The sequence below is a fragment of the Triturus cristatus genome, chromosome 2_2, assembly GCF_964204655.1.
Source record: "Triturus cristatus chromosome 2_2, aTriCri1.1, whole genome shotgun sequence".
Taxonomy (NCBI): Eukaryota; Metazoa; Chordata; class Amphibia; order Caudata; family Salamandridae; genus Triturus; species Triturus cristatus.
In genome coordinates this window covers 138,604,865-138,628,627 of record NC_140582.1, presented here as the reverse complement: position 1 = coordinate 138,628,627, position 23,763 = coordinate 138,604,865, and the positions used below count along the sequence as shown (strand labels likewise).

The 23,763-nt window shown below is 42.1% G+C and overlaps 1 protein-coding gene across 9 annotated transcripts in view; it reads right to left on the bottom strand.

The window, feature by feature from the left end:
- ADGRL3 (adhesion G protein-coupled receptor L3) overlaps window positions 1–23,763 on the bottom strand; it is a 1,231,414-nt gene that overhangs the window by 420,736 nt on the left and 786,915 nt on the right. For all 9 annotated transcript variants that reach the window (XM_085641132.1, XM_085641126.1, XM_085641127.1 and 6 more), the window contains one exon: window positions 13,500–14,300. In XM_085641132.1, the coding sequence (XP_085497258.1) occupies window positions 13,500–14,300 (801 nt within the window). The remainder of the gene's footprint in view (window positions 1–13,499; window positions 14,301–23,763) is intronic.

Genomic DNA, 23,763 nt, shown 5'->3' with positions numbered 1-23,763 from the left:
GCTCACCACTCCCCCTCCGGGTACTGTCACGACCCCCCTTGCCCACCCCCAAGAATCGGCACACTATCACTTACAAGAAAAATAAACAATAAGAAAAGAGATTTTAAACCCATATTATTATTGGTTTATTTTCCAAGCTTTTGAGGGTGCTGGCAGGGGGACGATGCTCCTCCTCCTTAGCGGAGGGGCCGTCGCTGGGCGCCTTCCTTCTCCAATTTCCTTCACCAGCAAATAAGCCCATCTACACAGCACACACATGATCCCACGTGGAGCTCACTGTGCAGACACAGACTTCACATACCTTTTATCTTTGATACCCAGCTTCTCCATGCATTTATCAGCAGCACCCTATGAAACATGCTATCTTCACACAAACAAGCAATGGCAAAGGCAATAGGTCCGCCATTGGCTCCCAGCCTCTTGGCTTTGTTTTGTCATGGCTTTGTAAAACCTTTGGTATCTTCACACAAACAGCGCACTACCAAGGTAGTACTCATTAGGTAGTGCGGCATATCAAGGTAAAGCAGAAAAACGGTCTTTTGTCTTAGTTTATGGGAGTGCTCCAGCAGCCAAATGCTATTTTATCTGGAGCGCCCAACAACCTTACACAGTTCCACCTGCAACATATAATGTGCATGCGCTAGATAAAAATGTGAAATAAATAAATTGTACTTGGACAGGGGCGCCCTGACTCAGGCCCTAACAGCTGCAATCAAGAGCCCCTGAATAGGAGCCTGGTCTATAGTACTGAGCACAAGGAAGCCAAAGAACAGTGTGTACCGAATTTCAAGTGTGCCCGAATTCAATAGCAGTAATTATTACCACTCACTGTGGCGAGGTCATATTGCAAAGTTAAATCAAACACCTTAATAGCATAGCTCATTCTTTTCACAGACCGGTATGGATTAAAAAGAGGACACGAGGCTCAGAGGTTGCAACGAGATGGGATTGCAGTGTTAGCACAGAATATTGAAATGGGTTCTATTAAAAAGAAGCAAAATGCAAAGTGGTGCAGAGAGCTTTCTTCCAGCCACTTGTGATCTTGTGTGAGCGATGGCAAGGGCACCAGAACACACAGTATGCACACCGTTTCACAACATCAATCACGTTAATCTGGGGGTTCAGATAATTTGTGCTCACAAGACTCCATGGAGGATGGCCACGATAAAGTGGCAAAACTTTTCAGTGCTATAATTTGTAGGCTACAGAGTAAGAATATTTGGAGCACAGCTATCCGACAGATGTTGGTGCCCCCTAGGATAGGTTGACACTGATTTTTTTAAAGGTAAATACAAACACATTATGTAGCACTATATTGTGTATTTTCACTTGTGTTTTCAATCAAAACAATGCATTTAGAATAGACCAATGAAATAGGATATGAGAGGGCCTGCAGCCAGGGCCTGTGCTTCACCAAGGAGACATAAGGTAGCAAGCCTAGGTAGTAATCCGTAGGTAGAGCGGCATTTCAAGATAAAGCAGAAAAACAGTCTTTAGTCTTAGTTTATGGGAGTGCTCCAGCAGCAAAATACTATTTTATCTGGAGCGCCCAACAACCTTACACAGTTCCACCTGCAACATATAATTTACATGCTGTGTACTCTCTGCAGCCGTGTCTGGAAAGTAGCTTCTTCTCATTGAGGCCGCGGACAAGTTTAGAAAAAGATGCCTCAAAGACAACACCATTCCTAGACACTCAATTTATTTCACCAGCAAATAATCCCATTTACACAGCAAACACATGGGCCCACACGGAGCTCACTGTGCAGACAGAGACTTCCAGATACCTTTTATCTGTGAAACACAGCTTCGCATTTGCATGTTTCAGCAACGCCCTTTGAAACATGTTATCTTCGTACAAACAAGCACTGGCAAAGGCAATAGGTCTGGCATTGGCTACCAGCCTCTTGGCTTTGTTTTGTCATGGTTTTGTAAAACCTTTGGTAATGGTTGAGCTGCCAGGTTCTTGCCACCATAAAAAGGCATTGGTCAACGGCGAAAAGGGTTTTTGGTCTCAAAAAGCACATATTTGCTTTCAGTGTCCTTGGTGCCGAAGAGAACTACTTTGTGTGTGAATGTGCAATTTGAAGGCAAAATGCCATCATTCACAGTGAAGTTAGCCAATGGCTCAAATGGGTTAAATCCCTACCCAATGCTATATGCTGTTGTGAGTTGAAGAAAAATGTGAATGGCATAATAACAGATCAATGGATGCAGAGGGTTAACTGAAATCCCCAGTGAGTATATATTACATATAATATTACCAAAATCGAAAGTTTTCATCTGACACCAGACCTAAAAAGAGCAATATCCCCAAATAGGCACCCTCCTGGAGAGATCAAACCCTACACAATCACACATACTAAGCCCCTCAAATATACATGCGCATATCACACACCGGCTCTAATGCAACGTCCCTCTCCCCCCTACCTACAAAACACTGCTTATAGCCCTTGTGACATGCATGACACTATTAATGATCCTTGGTTATTTGGCTAACAGAAGTTAGACCTATAGGAGAACATTTACGATGTGAAAAGCGAACCTACAACTCATAGAATGCAAACTACTCTCACCTTATGATATTCTGTAAGAGGGTGATCTTTTGCTCCTTTTTGTCTGTGGCAGGCAGTACTGTTTTGTGGATACTAAAAATTAATTTTCATATTTTGTTTACAGTGAAGAAATAGTGTCAGCCTGGGATATCTGGAAAGGGTCAACTATACCTGGGCATAAAAACTGCAGTGACAATCGTAAAAAGGCAAGATAGCACACACATACAGCTTGTCGTACGCTGCTGCAATAGCACTTTGGCGCAAACTAGAACTCACATACTTTATGTAATCCGGCCCTATTACTGTCTGATAGCGTTACACATGGCAGGGGAAGTGGATACCCCTGTGACACCAAAGGTGTCTAAAAAAGTGTTTTTAAGTATGACCAGGTCACACCGATACCCCTGTTGAGGTATGCCAACTGGGCACAATTGTCTTCAGAAGTAGGACTTTAAATATTTTACTATGCAAGTGTAATCTTATGAAAATCTTGACTATTGGATTCCTTTTATCTGCATGAGTATACTATTGACATATTTTTTCTACAGGATATCTAGCTTAAGCAGAAAAGGTCTTACAGGAAGTGCAGAGGTGGATGTGTGTCAGGCCGCATGAGCTGGGCTGTCCACACAATGTTAGAAAGTATATGGATAAAAATAGACATTGAGGTGGTATCTTGCTTGACTTTTGTGTATGAGTGCTTACATTAACTATGAAGAATTCTTTTAGTTTTGCCCATCCATAATCAAATGGGGAGGCAGACGGGGATCACTGACCTGAGACCCTAGGTCTAATCCAGCTCACAACAGCAGAACAAGCACTGACATTGCAATTTCCAACTTGGTGGGTGAAGAGAGGACGAGAAATATCTTGCTCATTATAGGCCAAGGTTGATGTTCAATGTATGGCACAGTGCGGTTCTCACTAAGCAACATGTGGGGCACTAATGACCAATAATGGGTGTCCAATGGAAGAGAAAACGGTAGATTCCAGAACTGAGAGGGATGCACTCGGGTACCGAGGTGTATTTATAGAGCTATGTGCTACTAATGCCTGAAGAGAAGGTGTTGGATCGGTGAGGACTGAGGAGCACAGGCCGAGCTCCATACGGTACCCTCCACAGGTAAAGGAGAGAATACTTAAATTCACCATTAAGAAGCAAAATCAGCACTGTGTGTTGGTCTCTGAAGGTTGTGGTGTACTCGAAGAGCTGTGCTAATATCTCAGTACTAAGACAGTCGTGCTGCCAAATGTCAGGGTTGAGGTGCATTTCCCCTGCTTCCTGTGGGTCGCACTGCTGGTATACCCGAGGCTGCTGTAGATCACAACTGAGGTGCCTCAATAGTTGTTTTTCCCTTGTGCTGCTGGAACAGCACTGTTGTTGAGATGGGGCTTGAGGGGCTTTGTCACATCTGGTGTGGAGCCCAGTACTTACAGGACTGCAGCTAAGGACCGACGTGCATTAGGAGGGCTGTAGGTAGCCATCTTGGGAATAGAAAGCATGCCTCAGACGTGTGAGGAACGAGGTGCTTTTTAGCAACTTTATGGAGTTATAGAATTTGAATGACATGGATTCTGACGGTAGGAGTATGTTGCTTTAACCGAGGGTCTGAAGGGAACTTTTTATCTGCATTAAATGTTTTGCATTATATTGACATTATTACATATGCAAGCAAATGTTATTTACTGTGTATTATTCATATTTATGTTTACCATAGCTAATGTAGGGCTGCATTTAAAATGACTGCGATAATGCTGCATTTTTACTTCATAACAGGTGAATATTTATTTGGCTTCCATAGTCTTAAAATGACTTTTATTGAAATGATTAACCCTAATATTTCCCAGTTTCCATTAATATCGCCCTTTTCCTAAATTTTTGTGGCAGATAGTTCATAATTAACATTTTCTGGGTGTGTCTTAGATATTTTTTTTTTATTTAACGTATTGCTTTAACAAATGTCTGACTATTGCATCCCCGCAACCTTCCTCAGAGGGCATCTTGAACCTGGATCACGCTGTAGAAGCATGAGGTTACTTTTAAGGGGTCTTTGAATTGCTTTGTGAGGTTATTTACACATCTTTAGTCATTGTCTCCCTGCAGTTATCCAGATGAATTTCTTATGCTTTGTTTATGAGTCATTAGTTTATGCTCTTACTGATGCCGAGAGCACAACAATACAATTGTCCGAAGAGATTTCTCCCGGAAAGTCATACAAGCTACCCACAATTCAAAATCCCACTCTCAAATGAATGACCTTTCGTCCTTGTCACGTTGAACCATCACCTATCATTGACACTAGTGTTGCAATGTCTGGGATTGCTAGAATGCAATACCTGCTGTATCGCTTCCTTCCTGTAGGCCATGAGTCTGCTGATGATCATGGACTCCCATGTTTTCCTTGATAGTCCTTCCTATTTTTTTCTGTGGTAGACAATTTTCTTAATCGTTTTCATTTGAAGGTAAGGTTTCTCTGAGGTATCATTTGTAGACCTGTCCCGACGAGATATCATTATTATTTTTTTTTTTTGAAAACCTTTATTAACCATAGTTGCATCAATTGGCAATGTACATTCCTGCGTCAAAGCATCAGGTCGGCAGTGCTTGAACACAAACAGTCAGATGATTAGACACAGCCATTTAGCCGACAACCCGGAGGTCCGGCGGCGGAGTTCAGTTGAACATACGTAGAGGAATCGGGTGTGTACATTGCGTATAAGCGAGTCAATGGTGCTTTTCTGTTTTTTGTCGCGTCGCTTCTCATCTAAAGCGCATTGTCTGCGAGTGAGGGGGGCGCTGAGTTCCAGCCCGCAGCGCCGCGTTGTCAACTAGCCCCTAGGCTCATAGTAGGAAGTGTGCTGGGCGCCGGGTTGTCCGCCAAGTGCCCTGTTTTGCGGGCCTCGGAGTCCCGGTGGCCCGTGCGTGGCGTGGGCTGGAGCGCGACGAGGAGGTTGCAGCGTAGCTCGCGAGGATGCGCGTGGCGACCGTGGCTGTGTTGGAGCACGGGTTCTGCCAGGGAGCTCAGCCAGTCGCCGAACTGCTCCCCGGGTGTGCAACATAAACATAGGGGTCGGGGCCAGGGTCGAAAACTCGGGTGGGGGCTAGAATAAGAGGGGTGGGGGGGGGGGAAAGTGGAGATCCGCCTGCAGTAGTGTGAGAGGAGATAGAAGCTGTCCAGCGGGGCGAAACCGGACCGTGTGGGAAGCGTGGCGAGCGGGTGGTCGCGAGGGGGGGGGGAAGAAGAAGAGGGGGGGGGGGAGAGGGAGGGGGCCAGGGGTCCATCGGAAGGGGGGGCCCAGGGTCCGCAGCGGTTTGTGTTCGCAGTCTAGGACTGCCCGCTCGCATGAGGGAGGTGTCCCTCCGCGTCCACCGACGAGATATCATTATGCTAACAGCAACGTTTTATGAATCTTCCACAGGAACCAAACATTTGAATCTACATTCAGGCTAAGTGTATGGAACAGAACCTACTTGAGCTACATGCTGATTGAGAAATTATAATTTTGTGTTCTGACAGCTGATTGAGAATAGCCCATTCTTATCACCAAGTTTCTGCTGATCAGTGTCACTCGGATACGCTCTTGCTCGCTAGGTAAACCCAACTGTAATACAGTCACTGCATATTCAGGGAGATTAAGTGTATTGCTCTTATGACAATAAAATTGTCATAAGAGATTTTTCACAGAAAATCATACAACCTACCAATAATTCGGAATACTGCTCTCATTTTCTATGTGAGCAACCAAATGATACGACAGGTATTTCTTTCTGTAAGTAATATAAAACAAGTGGCGTTACAGAAGCCACTCGATTAAGATCCTCAAATCAGAATATGAAATTGTGTTGTATCTATAAACATGTTTTGCAGTGCAAAGGACCACAGGAGATCACCTACAACCTCCATAGGCACAGACCTTTGACAACTCAAAAATATTTCTGTCCTTGTTACATCAAACCATCAAGAGACATTGACACAGCTGCCACAGTGTATGGGATGGCTACAGTTGTTATACTTGCTGTGTCGCTTCTATCCTGCAGGGCATGAACCAGCTGATTATCATGGACTCCCATTTTTCCATGATTGTCCGCCTTATTTCTTACTATGGTAGACAATTTAGATATTATTTTTTATTTGGAGGTAAGGTTTGGAGGGAAAGGTTTTAAATACTGAAACTGAAAATTGATTGACAATTATCTTGTAGTAGTAGGGTTTGATCTCTAGCAAGGTCATCCTCTATTGTTAAGTGAAATATACCGGAAAGGGGAAAGCAGGAGGTACCTTGAAACCACGGTTAAACGTTTGGGCATGGATCAGTTAGGGAAGTTTGAGACATGTAGCATTATTAAACAAATAGACCTAAAATAAAAACCAATATTGAATATGCACTGTTTTTGTGTATACATGTCTGTCTACTAGGCTCAGATGGTCAACTTTCTGTTAATGAGCCTTCAAGTGATGTCAAGAATGAAGCCAGATGCACACTTGGTCCATTCTCCACTTCACTGCTTCACCTTTGCTCACGTCTTCCGACATTGATGCCAAGGGAATATTTCCTCACAAACACCCACACCCACAAATGATGTAGGATTGGCTTTTGAAGCGTTCTTAGAGCTGCACTTTCGTCATTCTCAACTGCCTCCCTAACTGAACTCGTTTTTAACACATTCTCAGGGGGGTAATTAAGTTACCCTGGTTATTGACACTGATAGGAAATATCCCATGGGCTCCCAGCTGCTTTGCCTTAGGTCTTTGAAGCTGAGATTAATACAACGGAATGGCACTCAACACAGGCTTGGAGCGTGATCACGATTCAAAGGCACAGCCTCCAATAAATGAAAGGCATTTTATATGTCTTCTGTCCAGCCTGTAACAAAACACAATTGTGTAGCTCTCATTTGCTATCTTTTAATTCAGTTATGATTATTGTAAAGCCCGAACCTAAGATTTAGTGGCCTATATCTGCAGGCACGGCCGCTTCAGGTAAGAGCAGTACGGCAGAGGGGGCAGGGGGGAGTCAACAGACGTTGGAATACGTCAAATAAAATAAAAAAGGAATAAAACCACTTACCTTGCGCTCACAGCATCGCCAACTCGGCGATGCGGCGAGGGCAAGGTAAGTGGTTTTATTTTTTTTATTATTTTACCTATTCCATCATCTGGCAACTTCCCCCAACCCCACCCCACCGCTCTTGCCTGAACCAGCCAGGCTTGTACATCTGCCTGGCAGCGTAGCAAAGATGTTACAGTCATTAATTTTCATCTCTGCCAAAAGGTGGGCACAAATAATTGGTAGAAAAAGCTGGAAATTATAATCTCCTTGTGGGAGGAGTATGGCACAAGAATATGTACATCAAACTGTTGTCTGACATAACTATTTTTGCTTACTTACAGTTGCAAAAATGGCGCCCTGTTGAAGTTAATAATAGTAAACCTACACTCAGTGGGAGGATATTTCTGTAAACAATATTTAGAACACAATATTAATGTCAAGAAATATTTCTGTAGATGTGAATATCTTAACGTTCATCGCTAAAACCTTAAAGATAATTTTTATTCAGGCAGAAAGGGAGTGAAGTGATTCCAACGGCTCACTTTTATTATGTTTTGGCTTTTTTGTCAGTGCTGTTCGGGTAGCACGTTTCTACCATTCTGCCCAGTTTAAGTAACCAATCTTTTAAGATTCAGGGAATCCTGGAAAACTGCTTGTTCGATCAGTAACCATCCTCTGCTTCTTTTTTCTTTTCTAGTTACCACCATTTACTCCATGCCTTTTTGCTCCTTTTATTTTTCTTATTCTTGCTAGGTTAGGTTTCACCATTTGTGTCACTATGCAGTATTGCCATGATTATGCCCACTAAGTGTGAAGCTACAGGCATGTGAGCTTTATAAATAATTATTATATATCTTAACATAACATATACAGCTGAGAGACTGCTGATTGACGACAGAGAACAATGGTAATTAAGTCATACCTGAAACTTTCTGAGAAAACTGCATAAGCTATGATTTTACATTTAATACAATATCATAGATAAGAAGCAAACAAATGATATAGAGAATAAACCACTATTCCATTGTCTAATTAAGTCAAATGGGCACTGACAAGCTCTTAATTGGATATTAGGAGAATGAAAGGACTGCCAAAGGAAATGATTTGCCCATGCTTCAACACCCTGTAAATGATACAATCACAGCTCCTTGCACAAATCACAGATGGAGACCTACTATGCCTGGTCTTTTCAGAATTAAGGCCTGATTCGTGAAACATATTCTGAAGTTAATTTGAACTTAGTTACTCAATGTGTCCAAACTGTACATTTAAATTCCAAACCCTGATTCACAGAATCAAGCTTGTTGAATTTTATATATATGGAAATATTGCCACTTTAGCGGAAATTTCACTCTCTGACTATGTAAATGATTTTCAGTGAGATTCAATGTGTATGAATCTTTTATCCTCAGAAGCTAGTGGGGATTTAAGCTTCACGAACGTACATTGGACATTTCCGCTATGCATTATGACATTACTCTGATTTTTTGCTTGGAAGCTCTTAAACTAAAAGCAGATTTCCCTAGTGAGAATCTGCACATGCTTGAGCGTGAATCTTCCAGGGGCGAGTGCCTTGTCTATTACATTTATTTATATAGAAAACTATAGTGTTAGATGTTCAATGTATTGAGGTATTTTCTAGATTGTGAGAGGGAGAACGAAAACATATTTGCAAGCTATTTACATTATGAACACATTTAAATATCTAAGGAGTCCTCATAGCATAAATGAAAACCAAAAAGTCTTTTGATTTAAGTGGGGTATGAGTGGGCACACCTTTTGAACTGTGTGTTTATAGAGAACTTTGTTTGGTAGAGTTACCTCAAATATAGCATTCTTAAATTTACCAAGTCAAAAGGTAATATCCAGCATGCTATATATAGGGCTGTTTAGAGATAAGTTACATATCATACAAATAGGTATTCCTCCCACCACTCCACCGCACCAGTTCCATCTCTGGCAAATTCTAGTAGCCATGGAGTTCAAAACTAAAAAAACATGAGCAATAACAGTGCTGATATAAATCAGAACTTTTCTGTAAAGGAGGTCAAGAAAGACATGTGACATATGTGAGGCAACATCTTTCTTCCTCATTTCAATACTTCATTTTATAAATATTTTTTTTTTCTGAAAACACAATTATACTTTGATTCCTTCCCAAAACCAATAGCAAAATATAATTGCTTCAGGCACCTCTTGTTGATGGATGTAGTAGTATCGAGGAAAAATGCTTTCATTAAGGGACTAGATGATTGGGTGTGCTGTTAGGGTTAAGCAATGCAAATGTTCAGTATATATGCCTTGATCTTACTCGCTCCACCTTTCATAATCTTCATGCAAGATTTCTTTTGAATAGATTTCACCATAATTGTCAGGAGCTACCATTTTTTACAACTTCTTCATTGCAAAATTGTACATCAATGTATTCACAACAGTTAGGACATGCCCTGTTAAAGACCTCAACACTTAAATGAAATCTAGTTAAAGTGTTTCTTCAATTCCCCTGGCTCCAGATACACATTTGGTAACCAAAGGAGTGTTGTTCGCTTTATAAAAAAGGATTATGAGTCTGACAGCTCCATTCTTATAAAAAGGAAGATTATTTAAATAGAATCCATGGTGGGAAGATGAGGAAAATAGTCCATTTTGAAGGGTAGAAACAATGAATAATGATTATAATTTTTTTTGATGAGTGAAGGAAGTGGGAAGCCAAAGTCACAGCACAATAAAACCTTATCGGATTCTGTCTTTTTCTACTGACTTGGAAGTTACAAAGACTGCAGCGATATACTAAGTCAGTGAGTTCAGGGACTAATGCACACTACAAAATGTTCAGTGAATGTGGCTAGCTGATTGCAAGTTGGAGAGCAATGAACGAAAACAAAATAATAATAATTAGAACACTCGAATGTTGAGAGTTCCATTGAAGACAATGGAGTGCCCTGGGCTTCTAATGGCCGGTAGAGCTCCAACATTCCAATGTTAGCCTTTGTCCACGGCTGTTGCTGTGAACAGAGGCTCTCACAGAGCCCGAGGGGATTCCATCCCCTCTAACTCTGTGAGGCCTTTGTTTTACTATTTAGAACATTCTGCCCTCTATGGGTGGAATATTCTAATAGCCTTAAAGACTGCCATAGCGTGATATACCAGCCATTAAATGCCTGCTACCTTGTTAAAGGCCCTCGCCTTCAGCTCAGGACTTTAATGGCCAGTATAGCCCACTACGGCGGGCTATAAGGCTATATTAGAACACTGGAATGTTGAGAGCTCCATTGCTGACAATGGAGTAGCTCTGGGCTTATAATGGCTGGTATAAGCCTTCTGCTTCAACATTCCAATTTTTGTCTTTATGTTTCTTCCTTTTCAATTTGAAATGTTCTACCTTAGTCGGTGGAATGTTCTAATAGCCTTATAGCCCTTCTACCTCGGGCTATACCAGCTGTTAAAGGTCATCTCCTCATTATAGGTCCTCGCCTGCAGCTCAGGCCTATAACTTGGGTTCAGGGGCTGTAACAACCAGTGTAGCCTTTGGCAGTGGGCTGTAAGGCAATATTATTTTCCTTTGACTTAAAAGAAAGCCCTTCTCAAAGAGGATCATTGTCGGTTTGCTTATGGTAACCATACAAAGGGCTTTTTTAGAATACAGTTTCCCTTCATGTGCTAGTGTCACTCTTCAAAGGTGAATGTCCGAATGAACCTATTGGAAGAGACTTGTGAAAGAGACGTTGATACACAGTGTATTGCTACAGACTCCTCAGTATGTTCGATGCCTAGACTACATTTGTTTTAAATGCATGTCAAGGCCCCTCTCTCAACATAGCACAAGCTTCCATCTCAGGATCCGTCTTACAGATCCACAGCCATTCTAACACTGATATCTTTGGTGGGCTAACATCTCAATACCAATTGTAGAAATTTTCATAAGTGTTGCCCAAAAATGTATATATATTTGACAATCTTCCCATATGGCAAATCAGTTGCCCTTTCACAGGAATTCCACTATAGGAGTTCTTGTTCTTGAAGCAATACTATTTACAAAAGGAGTTGTGTTGCACTTACAGAAACGCAATAGTCCACCCATCCAAGTAAAAATAACATAGAAGCCTAAGGAAGATTGTGATGAAATGTTGCTTTGGAGAAGAAGCTGACAAGGGGGATTTCCCAGTTGTGTACTGGGATTGTATTTCAATGTCATTAATTGTACTTTTGTTGTTGCCTGGGACTTCAGTTGGTATGTTTTTCAAAAATAAGAATGCCCGTGTTTGCTGCACAAATTACATGCGGTATGATGTGGAAAGCTTGTATCTGAACTGAATCCACTGAAAACCAACAGATAGAAAGTGAGATGGGAGTGTCACCAGGGTATTTTCTGAGATGAAACCCAAGATTACACAGTTACCGATTTCCTTTGCAATCGTCTACCTGCCGCCCAAGCTGAAGCATATACTTTACGATGGCCACAGACTATCTAAACCTCTCCTTGGGGATGAACTCTGCATAGCATTTCATTGAGGTGAAGGCTCACAATCAAAATGCCGTGGGCCCGATTCACAAAAGTAAATGTACATTTTTGTATAGGTTTAATACTTTTTGGGTATTCACAGGCACAAGTCTAAATTTGCTACTAATATGTTTATGGCTGCAGAGACTCCGCAGTAGGCGCAGGGAACTCCATACATAAAAAGATGGGACAGGCCTTTCTTTATATGCACAGAGTTTCCACCACGAGGGCAGAGTTTCCATAGTTGTTGAATTACTATCAGTAAAATTAAACTTGCAGTCTGTGATTACCAAAAAAGTAGTAAACTTATACAAAAGTGTAAGTTTACCTTTGTGAATCAGGCCCTATTCAGGGAAGGCTGGATAATATTGGTGATAGCTTGTTGTGATTTGAAAGCCTGTACTCAGTGCTGGGCAATATTTTCACTGTAATTCAGATTTCATACTAGAAATGAATGGAAACCTGTAGGAGAGGCAATTGTAAATAAATGTACAAAAAACAATTGCATTCACTGGCATATATCTGCAGAAATTGACTCTTTGAAAGACATATATCAGTATAAATTGTTGCCTGTGTGTAGTCCACTGCTGCCCCTGACTAAAGTCCTGGAGAGAGTCAACACAATCACACACACAAACTCAGAAATGTGAACAATCAGGAAGAGGAATTGCAAAATGGTGCCTCCTGAATGGGTATGCTTGAGTTCTTGATGAGTGGGCTAACTGTCTTTGAATCCTGGCTAAGTCTTTTTATTCTGAGCCAAGTACGGTTGAATCTTGTTAAAAGTGAGACAGAAGTCGGCACTTTATAGAAAATGATCTGCGAAGAATAAAAGAACATTTAAATTGGGATGCAAATTCACCATGACCATCAATAATTTACTCTTACCAAGTTAAGATCAATGAAAAAAAACATAACTATTTGACCAAATCAGCTACATACATGTGGAAAAGGAGCTGTTGATAAATGTGCCCCTAATTTCTCTTAACAGTTCCCTTTCTAGCATTAATTTTCCACAAAAATGTAAAAGCTATAAATAGTTCAGATTGTTTAGTCAGTGTTTTAGATGGGGTTTGGCGTTTTAAATTCTTGCAATCAAAATTCAAAAACTTAAACATGAGTAAATATCATTTTAAACCCTTCCAGTCAAAATTCAAAAACCTGCACACAACTTTAACAACTATGTTAATAATTGTACATAGACCACAAGGCTTTCATAAAATTAGCTTTACATGGGTACAACTAATCACTGGGTCATATCCTATCATGAATGAAGTCAGGTGTGTAAGAACAGGCTTCTATTATCATCCACTTTAAACATGATCTGCCTTATAATAACATCCTCAACTGCCTGCAACATATTTTTGAAAAGGGTAATGTGGTGGGCTTACCTGATTTAATGTCCAAAGGCCCAAAATCCAGTGAATATTTCACCACATGGTAGTTGTTCCAGACGTAGAGCAGGTTGTCCCTTGGATTGTAATCCACAGCTGCAATGTACTGATAGGAGTTTGGGAAAGCAATATCTACATAACCATCCTTGCTTTGATCAGTGTTGTAGATGTAGTCTATCTTATTCCCAGTGGCTTCGTTGTCATCATCTTCGTAAACTGACTTCACCACGTACAGAATCCCACATATCATAAATGCATTGGAAGCGGACCTTTTGTCGTAGGCTGTGTCCCAGGTGCCTTCTAATCGCAACGTGTAGGGGTTTAGCTGGCTTATCACAATTTTGCCATTGTTTTGTTCCGTTGCATAGATGACCCACAGCCCATTTTCATCCACAGCCAGGTCTATGTCTGACTTCCCTCCCCACCTGTATGGTGATGTATCATGGTAATTGGCGCTGGCTATGATGGCCTCTCCACTTTTAATTCTAGTCCGCAAATCAAACTTTACAATGTTTCTCGTACGCTCCTTGTTGAAAAACAAAGCCCCATCATACACAACAAATCCCGTACCATCAACCCTGTGTGGCAGCTTGTACGTAGTTGTCGGTCTCCCCGCAATGAAGTCATCCTTTGAGGAATACTCTGTCAAGGTGTCAGTTCTGTATGGGGTCCAAGGCATGTAGTAAATTTTGTCCGAAGCTTGCAATGGATCTTTACACCAGGCACCAGACTGGTGGTCAGATTCGAATAAATGTTCACTCTGGTACACCCCCTTCAGTAATCCAGGACAAAGAAAAACTGTTCAAGAAGAAAAAAAAGAGTAAAATAATACGCAGACAAAATTAGATTGACAAGATAAACTAAGTATACTGCATATTAAAATTATCTGCATTCAAAAAAGAATGCTAGAGGTAATTGTTTTCCGTGGGGAACAACCTTTACAACGCAACTTTTACACCGCACTACCATTACAACGAAACATTTACAACGCATGCGATGTTACAACGCATGCTTTTACAACGCAAGTCTTTACATCGACTTGCACTAGATGGCGTGCTAACATTAGAAATAGTGTCGTTTACTATCCAAACACCTTCCCTACTGCAACGTGGACTGGAGTTAGAATAGTAAATTACACATTTCTAATGTCAGCACGCCATCTAGTGTATGTCGATGTAAAGACTTGCGTTGTAAAAGCATGCGTTGTAACATCGCATGTGTTGTAAAACTTTCGTTGTAACAGCATGCGTTGTAAAAGCATGCGTTGTAACGTCATACATCCGTTTTCCGTTGCATAATTGCTATGTTCATCATGCTATCTGAAGAAAATACCATTACACAAATTTTTCATTTACTTCAATCTCAACGAGTAGACCGCAGTTCTGTGACGCAGTTTCATATTTCCGTGGTCTTTCCACACATTCAACATGCATTACTGGCCTTGCAAATATCCCATAATATCCTGCTGTATGACTATCTGAACATAGCATTGGTGGAAGGACTTATGCCACACAAGATTTAATATCTACCTTATGCAAAGATCCTAGCGTTTCAGTCTCTTCAAAAACAAAACACAAGTGTACCTTACAGCCCAGGAGAAATAATAGAAACCAAAGCAATGCAATCCCGCTATCAGGGTACAGTGATGTTAAACACATGTAAACAAGCAATGAAACACACTGCATTATGCATGCCACCAGCCAGGTATAAATAGGTTTCAGAAGCAGCTACAGTTCATAACACAGAGGACATGCAAACCCAACACCACTAATAGCAAAATGGAGACGAGAAAAAAGAGGAAAGAAAATAAGGCAGGAAGGGAACCAGATCCCAAGATGCAAAACCAAGGGCTGACATGTTATGTGTTAAAACGACCAGATAAAATGATATTTAATTAATGAAACCATGTACCACATTCCGTTATCACATTTGGAATGCTGCATCACACCCATTTTGCTCTCTGCTGTTCTTTGCTGCTCAAACTTCACAAACAATTGGTAAGTGCCTGAGATGTTAAGTTGGCAATTTGTAGTGTTCACATTTGAGCTCAGGTGTCCAGTGTAGGTCGCGAAGTGCTGCATCATGGCAGATATTCTGAACCACTCACCATATAAACAAGGTCCATTTAGATTGATTGCATATAAATATATCTTTTGTGAAAAGATTGAAAATCTGGCTTGGAACACACCCTTCTAGACGTCCATTGGACACCTGGCTAACTGGTTACATGATGTTACATGAAATAATTATTTTAACTACATATTATGCCCTCACAAAAGCAAATATAGGGCAGCAAGGAAAATAATAGCTACTTCCAATGTCAATAACCTCCTACAATAAAAGAGGATTTAATTTCAGGTATTTTCAACAAAATTTGCTGCAGCAACAGTGTTGTACCTGCTGTGTTCAGCTTGTATACTGTTTTCCAGAGCCGGGTATAGACATTTGTAAATATTTTTGAGCTGCGTTCTCCAATATACTCCGGCGCCAATGTCAAAGTTAAGTGTTTCCCACTGAGTACAGAAACATTGTGAGTACTGAACTTGGGAAGCAGATGCACCTTGGTTTGGTATTGCCTCCAAGAAAAAGGCAAATGAACAACTGATATAGTATTAGTACACTGATCAGTGTGAGGGTATATTTATCCAGTCGCTAACCAAGGATGTAGACTTTTTTTAGTGGATGGAACTGAAAATAATCACCAACTTGAACTTACTGCCATACTGAATTACTCTCGAGGATTTATTTAGGGGAATATCTCTGACGTACAAACCCCACCTAAACTTTTACTTGAAATGTGCAGTTTAGTTTTGGAATTGTTTGCGCGCCCATGGATGCCATGAATCAGAGCATGTCAAAATGTGCCTAGAGATTCTCAATGGCATTGTCCCACTCAGTGTCCCTGAAGTAGGTTTGTCAGATTTGTGAATGGTCTCTCTTTACATAAATTCAGAGCATGTAGTCCTCTCATTGCCCTCCGTTGAGAAGGACTCAAGTTCTAACCATGAGCCAGTGGAAAAGAATAAAAATAAAACTGGACTGTTAATAAGTTAAGGACAGAGCTGTTGCTGGGACATCATCCTCCAACAATAAAGCAACTAAAAGAATAACTGATCACACCACACCATCTCTTCTTGCAATCTAAAGCATCAGTGCAAAGTAAGATAAGCCAAATGTTAAACTTTTTTTGAGTACATCTTCTTTTTAAGAAAATGTACTTAGCGTCAGAGAAAAATAAGTGTTATTAAGATATAGCATGCCTAGGTGGAAATACGAAACATATGTTTCCTTGCTTAAATGTTGTGTCTACGGCAGCGCTTGTGTGTTGGCATAAGTCCCAGGGATGCCATAAAAACCAAAGCCTATTGTATACAATGGCATGATGGATGACTACAAATAAATCCGACTCTAGCTAGTCTTCTCAGCAAAATTAGATGTGAGGTGAAGTTGAGCAGCAAAGGGACCAGTGAACCTTCAGCAAAACAGGCAGCGATTAATGACAACAGTAACTCAACAAAATGTTAAACTATTAAACGTCGAATCCTGTACATTTTGTAAGTAGTATAAATTAAAAAGGTACTCAATTACCTCTTTGTTCCACTTCTATTGGAGGAGAGAGAGGGAAGTAAACAGAGAAGGAGAGAAGAGAATAGATTAATGGTGCTGTTTTGGCCAGGCTATCTTTTTTGCTGTACTTCTTTCTTTATGAAAGGAAGCATTTGTTCTTTATTTTCGCACCAAGCCCAGAAATGGGGGTGGTGGGCACTCAAAACTACAAGGTATAAATGCATACACGGCTTACTGAAGAATTATTGAAATGTTAAAAGCAGTTTGGTTAATTAACACAACACAACTAAGCATTCGTTCTGTAGCGGAACATATTGCGATCCATGCACATGTGACAAAGAGAAGTTCTTATGCACACAAATTTACATGCATAATTCCTACTTTGTGCACAGTATTTCAGACCCATGGTCATATTCGTGCACGCCTCCGTTATTTAGCATAGTTTAACAGTTTATCACATTGAATGAAAAGCACAACCCATTTCTGAGAGGAACGAGAAATTTAAAACAGTGGCATATCAAGGGGGTTGGTGGTCCGCCCCGGGTGGCATGTGTTTTGGGGGCTGCTGCCTCCCCCCTTACCTGTCGCCCTCTCAGGAATCACCAGCATCACCTGACGCCACCCCACTTTTACCTGCAGTCATCGCAGAAATCATCAGCACCCCCCCTCTTACATGCCACCATGGACGGCAAATGCAGAGACCGCCACGGGCGGCACATGGGCTAGCTCCGCCACTGACTCATAATAAACACTAAAGTACTAGCTGAGCCATTACACATCTGGTGTATGTAAAGTTGTGGGCATGGCCTTGTTTTATGTGTATGCGTAACTGTCTCTTGTACTGCTATGCTTACGTCCAAGAGATAAGAGTTACGCATAGAGCACACAAAGGATCCATGACCTGTTCGTGGTTCCACAGCCGTATTCATATACAGGGGCAGCTCCTCCGCTAAGGCGGAGGAGTATCACCCCACCACACTGCTTTTCAGCACTGCAAAAAAGGAAAAATAAATTGATAGCGCAATGTAATTATCATTTTCTTTTTCTGTGCTAAGGCAGTTTTGTGGAGCAGGGCTGGGTAGAACGGGGGGAGGAGTGGTGGTACTCTATAAGTGTGCATGACTGTTTGGCCAGCTGTCTTGGGCTGGCCACACAGTCATGCGCACTTTGCTTGTTCTCTACCGCCTGTATTGTACAGTCTGAGTGGAGAACATTCCCAGGCTCCCAGTCCCTGTCTGATCGCCAAACCACAGCTCTCAGACCAATCATAAAGCTGCATTACACAGTTGTGTTTGGCTTAGGGGAGCCTGGGTGCTTCCTGCTGACACAGAAGGAAGAGGACAGAGAGGATGGAGAAGAGGCGGTGGTCAGCAAGCTGGTTGGCTGGCAGGTAGGTGCAGTTTGTTTTTTAACCCCCCTCCCACCTCAGTTCCTATAAGCAATATTGCACCAGCAATATAAAAAAACCCTTATCAATCCCTTTTTTCTCAAGCCCCTATGTTAGTAATTATAACGAAATAGATTTGAACATGGTTGGATCGGTCAAAGAATAATGTTGAAAGTAATATAAGCGGAAAACACTCCCTGAAAATCAAAAACATAAGCACATTAAGAAAATCACACACTCTGAAAAAACACAACATGATTTACATAAAATATGTTTTTAATACACATTGACCTTGTTCAATATACCCCTTTCAGGTACAAGGGACCTAATTTTGAGTCACGCGTTAATCATGGAGGCAATGCCACACCTGATAAATACTGACACTGCGGGTGTGGTAGTTACTAGTCTCACAATACGGCGCCGAATTCGTCACTTGTGAATGAGGGATGATATAAGTTTATGTGTGTTCTTGCATGAGTAAATGGAATTTACGAAACTTTATGACCTGAAAACAGCAATTGAAGCAGGCTCACAGGAGTTGTTACGAATACTTGAAATTAATTTGTCTTTACCTTATAGCTATTGGTGTTTAAAGTGGGCCAAGCACATCATTATTTTACCTATCTAAGGCAGATATAGCAAATGCTACCAATCAGGGTTTGAGGCGCTATAAAAATAGTACAAATACAAAATAATACAATACCTGATAATCGGGGTGATACGTTATCGACAGTTTTAGTCACCCCTTTGGATAAAAACAACACAGTAAGTGTATTAGAAACAATTGATAATGCTGACGGAGCAGTCATTGCCCCAGAATCATCAAGGGTTTTCTTCCTATCTGGGTAGATGAAAAAAAAAAATCTTGGTCTATCGTTCAAGCTGGGATTTCAGGACACCTATGAGTGGGTGGAGAGGCTTAGCCTGGGTGTCAGGGGCCCTAATGCAATTATGAAAAATTTCCGCCATTCATCTGTCCGGCTGGATGATGAAAGACACCTTTGGGAGGAGCCTGTGACACTCTGCCTGCTACACTGATACCTCCACCCCGTGCGGTCTCTAAAATACGCACAATGGACTCCTCCATCTTAGAACATATTAGTTTGTGCATTGGCCCCGAACTCACAGCCTGAATAATTGTCTGGAAAACCTGAAGCAACACAAATGACATTTCCTCACAATTTGTGTCCTATATAATACATACAACGGCTTAGTCGCTTTTAAAGACAGCACTGTTCAAACAGAAGAAAATCCTTTGCCAAATCCCAATGCAGTATCGTTTACGGCTTATTGTGCGGAAAGCCGTTTTTCCAGGTGCAAGGCCGGCCAGGCGTCTGACCAAAAAGCACAATACGCTCCTTGTCTGGTTATTACAATGTGCAACATTTTTACAGCCTGGGCTCGAGACATGGAACAATTGTCCATCTCATTTGAGATTTTCTCTAGGCAGCTGCAAAGGATGGAACACAATATACCTTTTCGGAGGAGTGTTCAAGAGGGTGCGTTACCTTGGAAATCGTCTGCTGGTGTAGATATGGACCAAAAAACAATGTTCTCGTTTGCTTGCCGGCAGTTTCAATGACCCCAGAGATCTTTCTGAACAAAACCCACATACATATTTCTCAAGTTTCTTTGCGGGTCCAACACACAATGCAGCAGCGCATGCCAAGGGACAGCCTATCGCTGTTGTTATGTCTTTGTCAGTCAGTAGCTCTGTGGGTGTTCAAGGACGCTCTTGAATGGCCAACTAGTAAGTTTGCGTACCGCGTGGGGATGCGCGTGCAATGGTGACAAAATGAGGCTTCTTTAGAAGGGAAAGCACTGCATTCCTCAGGCCTGCAATATAACAGAGAGTCCAATGAAAATAACATGTAACAAGAAAAAAAGTGCCAAAATGAGTCTGTGGCAGCAAAATGTGCTAAGGCCTACTCACAAAGCAGTCAGAGCTCTCTTATTAGGGAGAGATATCCTGCTGCAGCTGGCATTTCTGTTGTATTTCCATTCCATGGTTATTGGAATGGTCACTAGAATGTAGATGTAGAATGTACAGGGGATTCCAGGTTTGCGCTCGAGGTCCGGCAGTTTTCCGGAGACCTCTGAAGCTGCCTGCTGTGTCGGGTCTGTGCTGTGCGCTTTTCTGAATAAAGAAGACTTCTACAGAACTATCTCCTTCTTCCTTTACGAGTGAACCCCACTACAATTTCCTACCACGGGATCCTATTCGTTAACCACCCGGAGTAAGTGCAGGAAATCTAGGACCTTTTTATATTTTAGGGTACGCTACATAACCTTAAACCAGAGACAGGCTCTAAGGGCCACTGGTTTAGGCAGAAGTACATTTTGCAATTTGTTCTGCAAACTTGTATTTTCTTTGAGGAGTACACCCCCATCCCATTAAATGTTAGGGCGTTCCATGTCCCATCCAATTATTAAGACCCACTTGGTCTAATCTCTTATAAGGGATCGTTTCCATGCATTTTCATTTTGGGAAAATAAATATTAAATGTGAGTGCACTCTAAGCATATTGCATGTCTAACACTCAGGCGCATCGGTATCATCTTTATTTCCTACACAACCTGTTATTTACCTCTATTGAAAAATGTATGCAGAAAAATAAGATTTTTCAGGTGGAGTACATGAAGGGCTCACTGAGCATTAAGGTAACATAGCAAATGTCAGACGTGCCGGCCTGCATCAAAGGCTCTGTAGCTGCTTCACTGCTGATTCAGGGCTCCTTCACAAGTATGTTCCTGCGTGTTAGCATCAGCCGCGGTACGCGCAGGTAACAGCGGTGGGGCAGTGGGGCCAGGTAAGGGGCAGGGGGGATTAAATTAATAATTAATTTTCCCTCGGTATCGTCCCTCGAAATACCATCTTTCCTGGCCCCACCGCTGTTACCTGCACAGACCGCAGCTGATTAGCATCCTTAAGGGCATTCCCAAAGCTGCCAGTATCAGGACAACTTTTGTGCTGCAGTACCTTGGTCTCAGTCACCTCGTAAATAAACTCCAGTATCTCGCAAGCGCATCTCGCACCTCATGCTCACGGTGTGTATGCCACATACCTCATGCTCACCTTGTATACGGCTGCTCAAGGAAAATTCAACCTGGGTCCCTCCAAGGATATCTGTGAAATATTGCTGCCTTATTTACTACTCCAGTATAAATATGAGTATGAATGAGTATGTATATATATTCCTGTTGCAATAGGTTCTAAAGTGAAAAGTCTCCTACCCATTTTAGGACTACTGCCGAAGATTTCCAGTTGTGATCCTGGGAATATCAGAGAATAAGGAAAAGTAGGGCAAGCCTTTTCAGGCAGATGCAGAGATCTACACCTGCACTTTACCTACTTTTTGGTGCTTCAGGCCATGCCTTTGGTGATACTGGTACATGACCCAATAGTACTCACCATATTTCCCCTGTAAGGATGAAGGGCTAAGGGATTCCGGTTGAACTGCAGGCTGCACAAACACACACAGTGGACGCTTAAATCATCCAGCAACCTCTTTCGCGGAACTCTTACACATAGACATTTCCTTTCGACATGCACTGCAGCCCCAAACCAGGTAGGTGCCATGTGGCAGAGGATAGTTTGTAGAGAAAGCTGTTCCTGAGAAGTTGATTTCCCGCTTTCCTTTCAAGTCATTTTTTTCCTACAGGGTATCACTTTAGAAGAATACGGTTTTGGGTCCGTATTGGGGATAATCTGGCACGGGTTATGCTTTCAGACACATCTGTTTCTACAATGACATCAGCTTGCACTGCAGTGTATCAGGCAGTAGAGTGCTGCTTCTAATTTCCAAATGTGCAGCAACTTGCAAGTGAGGCCTCAGCAGCAAACGCCGGTGGCGTAGCTAGAGCTTTTGCTGCCTGGGGCGTTCCTTGAGTTTGCCGCCCAGTGACGGCCAGTGCAGGTAAGAGTGTGGGGGGGGGCGGGGGGGGGGGGGGGGGGGACTGGGGAGTCGACAGACGGCAAATAAAAAATTTTAAAAAAGGAAACTTACCTTGCCCTCCCCAGCTATGCCACTGATAAATGCAAAGAGGCATACATTTACTTCCTATATAAAGTAAGTGTAAAAACAGCTAACTGAATATAGGGGACACACCTACAAAGGTGTACACCATGAGTCACGAGTAAAACATGCAATGTCTTAAATAAAAATGTATGTATTTATTGAACAAGAAGTGGGCTTTTCCACTCGGGGGTGGCTCCTCCGTTTGAGCAGAGGAGCGTCGCCCCACTTAAAAGGCCCCCACAGCACCAGAGATAATTTATTACCATTTTATTTTTCATACCCTGTCCCGATCAGAGCATCAGGGCGGGGAAGGGGCCGCTGCTGAGTGACAGCAGCAGGGAGGAGGGTGTGCTGGCTGTGCACTGTTTAAAGCCTTGATTCGGCCAGCCACACATGCGCACTTTAAACCTCTCTAGAGCATGTGCATGCCCTTCAGTGCGCTGTGGAGTGCCAAGTGAGGCCGCTCCCTCCAATCAGGGCACTGCCCTCATGATGCATGAGAGCAGTTTCAGGATTGGTCAAGGGAGTTGCTGCATCCAGTTCCAGCTCCTGAGAAAGAAGAGGTACGCTCCGGAGGACGTAGTGTTCGTGTAAGGTACGTTTTTTTATATACATGTTATTTGCGCACCCCCGCCACCCCAGCCACCACTGTTTTGACTACTAAAAATTCTGTAAATAACAACAGAATCGCTGTACCAGGTTTCTCCAAATGGTTCAATGTGACTTCTGGCAGCCCTCAGACTTCGTTGGAGTAGTTCACTGCCGGGGATTTGGGAGGATCTAACAGTATGCCCATCTGCCAATGCTGAACTTAAGGTCACTGTCAGCCCAGTTCTATGAGGCTCGAGCTGAGTGTGCCAGAACAGCATTCAGCACACCCTCTTGTTAAATAAACAAGTGTGCTGCTGCTCCTCCCAAAAGTAGACTGGAAAGAAGTAAATGCATCAGTGCACATCCTTTCTAAAGATCTCTGAAATCCACCCTGAAAAGTATTGCCTCAGTGACTTCATATGGTCAGTAGTTATTAAGAGTAAGATGTAAATTTATATCTTCTTCTTCTTTCCCGCCGTCTCTCAGTTCTACCATCTTGCAAAGCAGCGCACCAGGCTGCATAATGAAGAGCGACATCACATTCTGCTGCTTCTCATTTGAGAATGCGCATCAACGAGCAAACGAAGCCTCAGCCTTTTTCAGTTTCCCTTTTTACTCTTTATTTCTTTTTTTTCTTCACTCTTTTTATTTCTCCTTCCTTCTTTCTTTGTTTTCTTTCTCTTATTTTCTTCTCTAT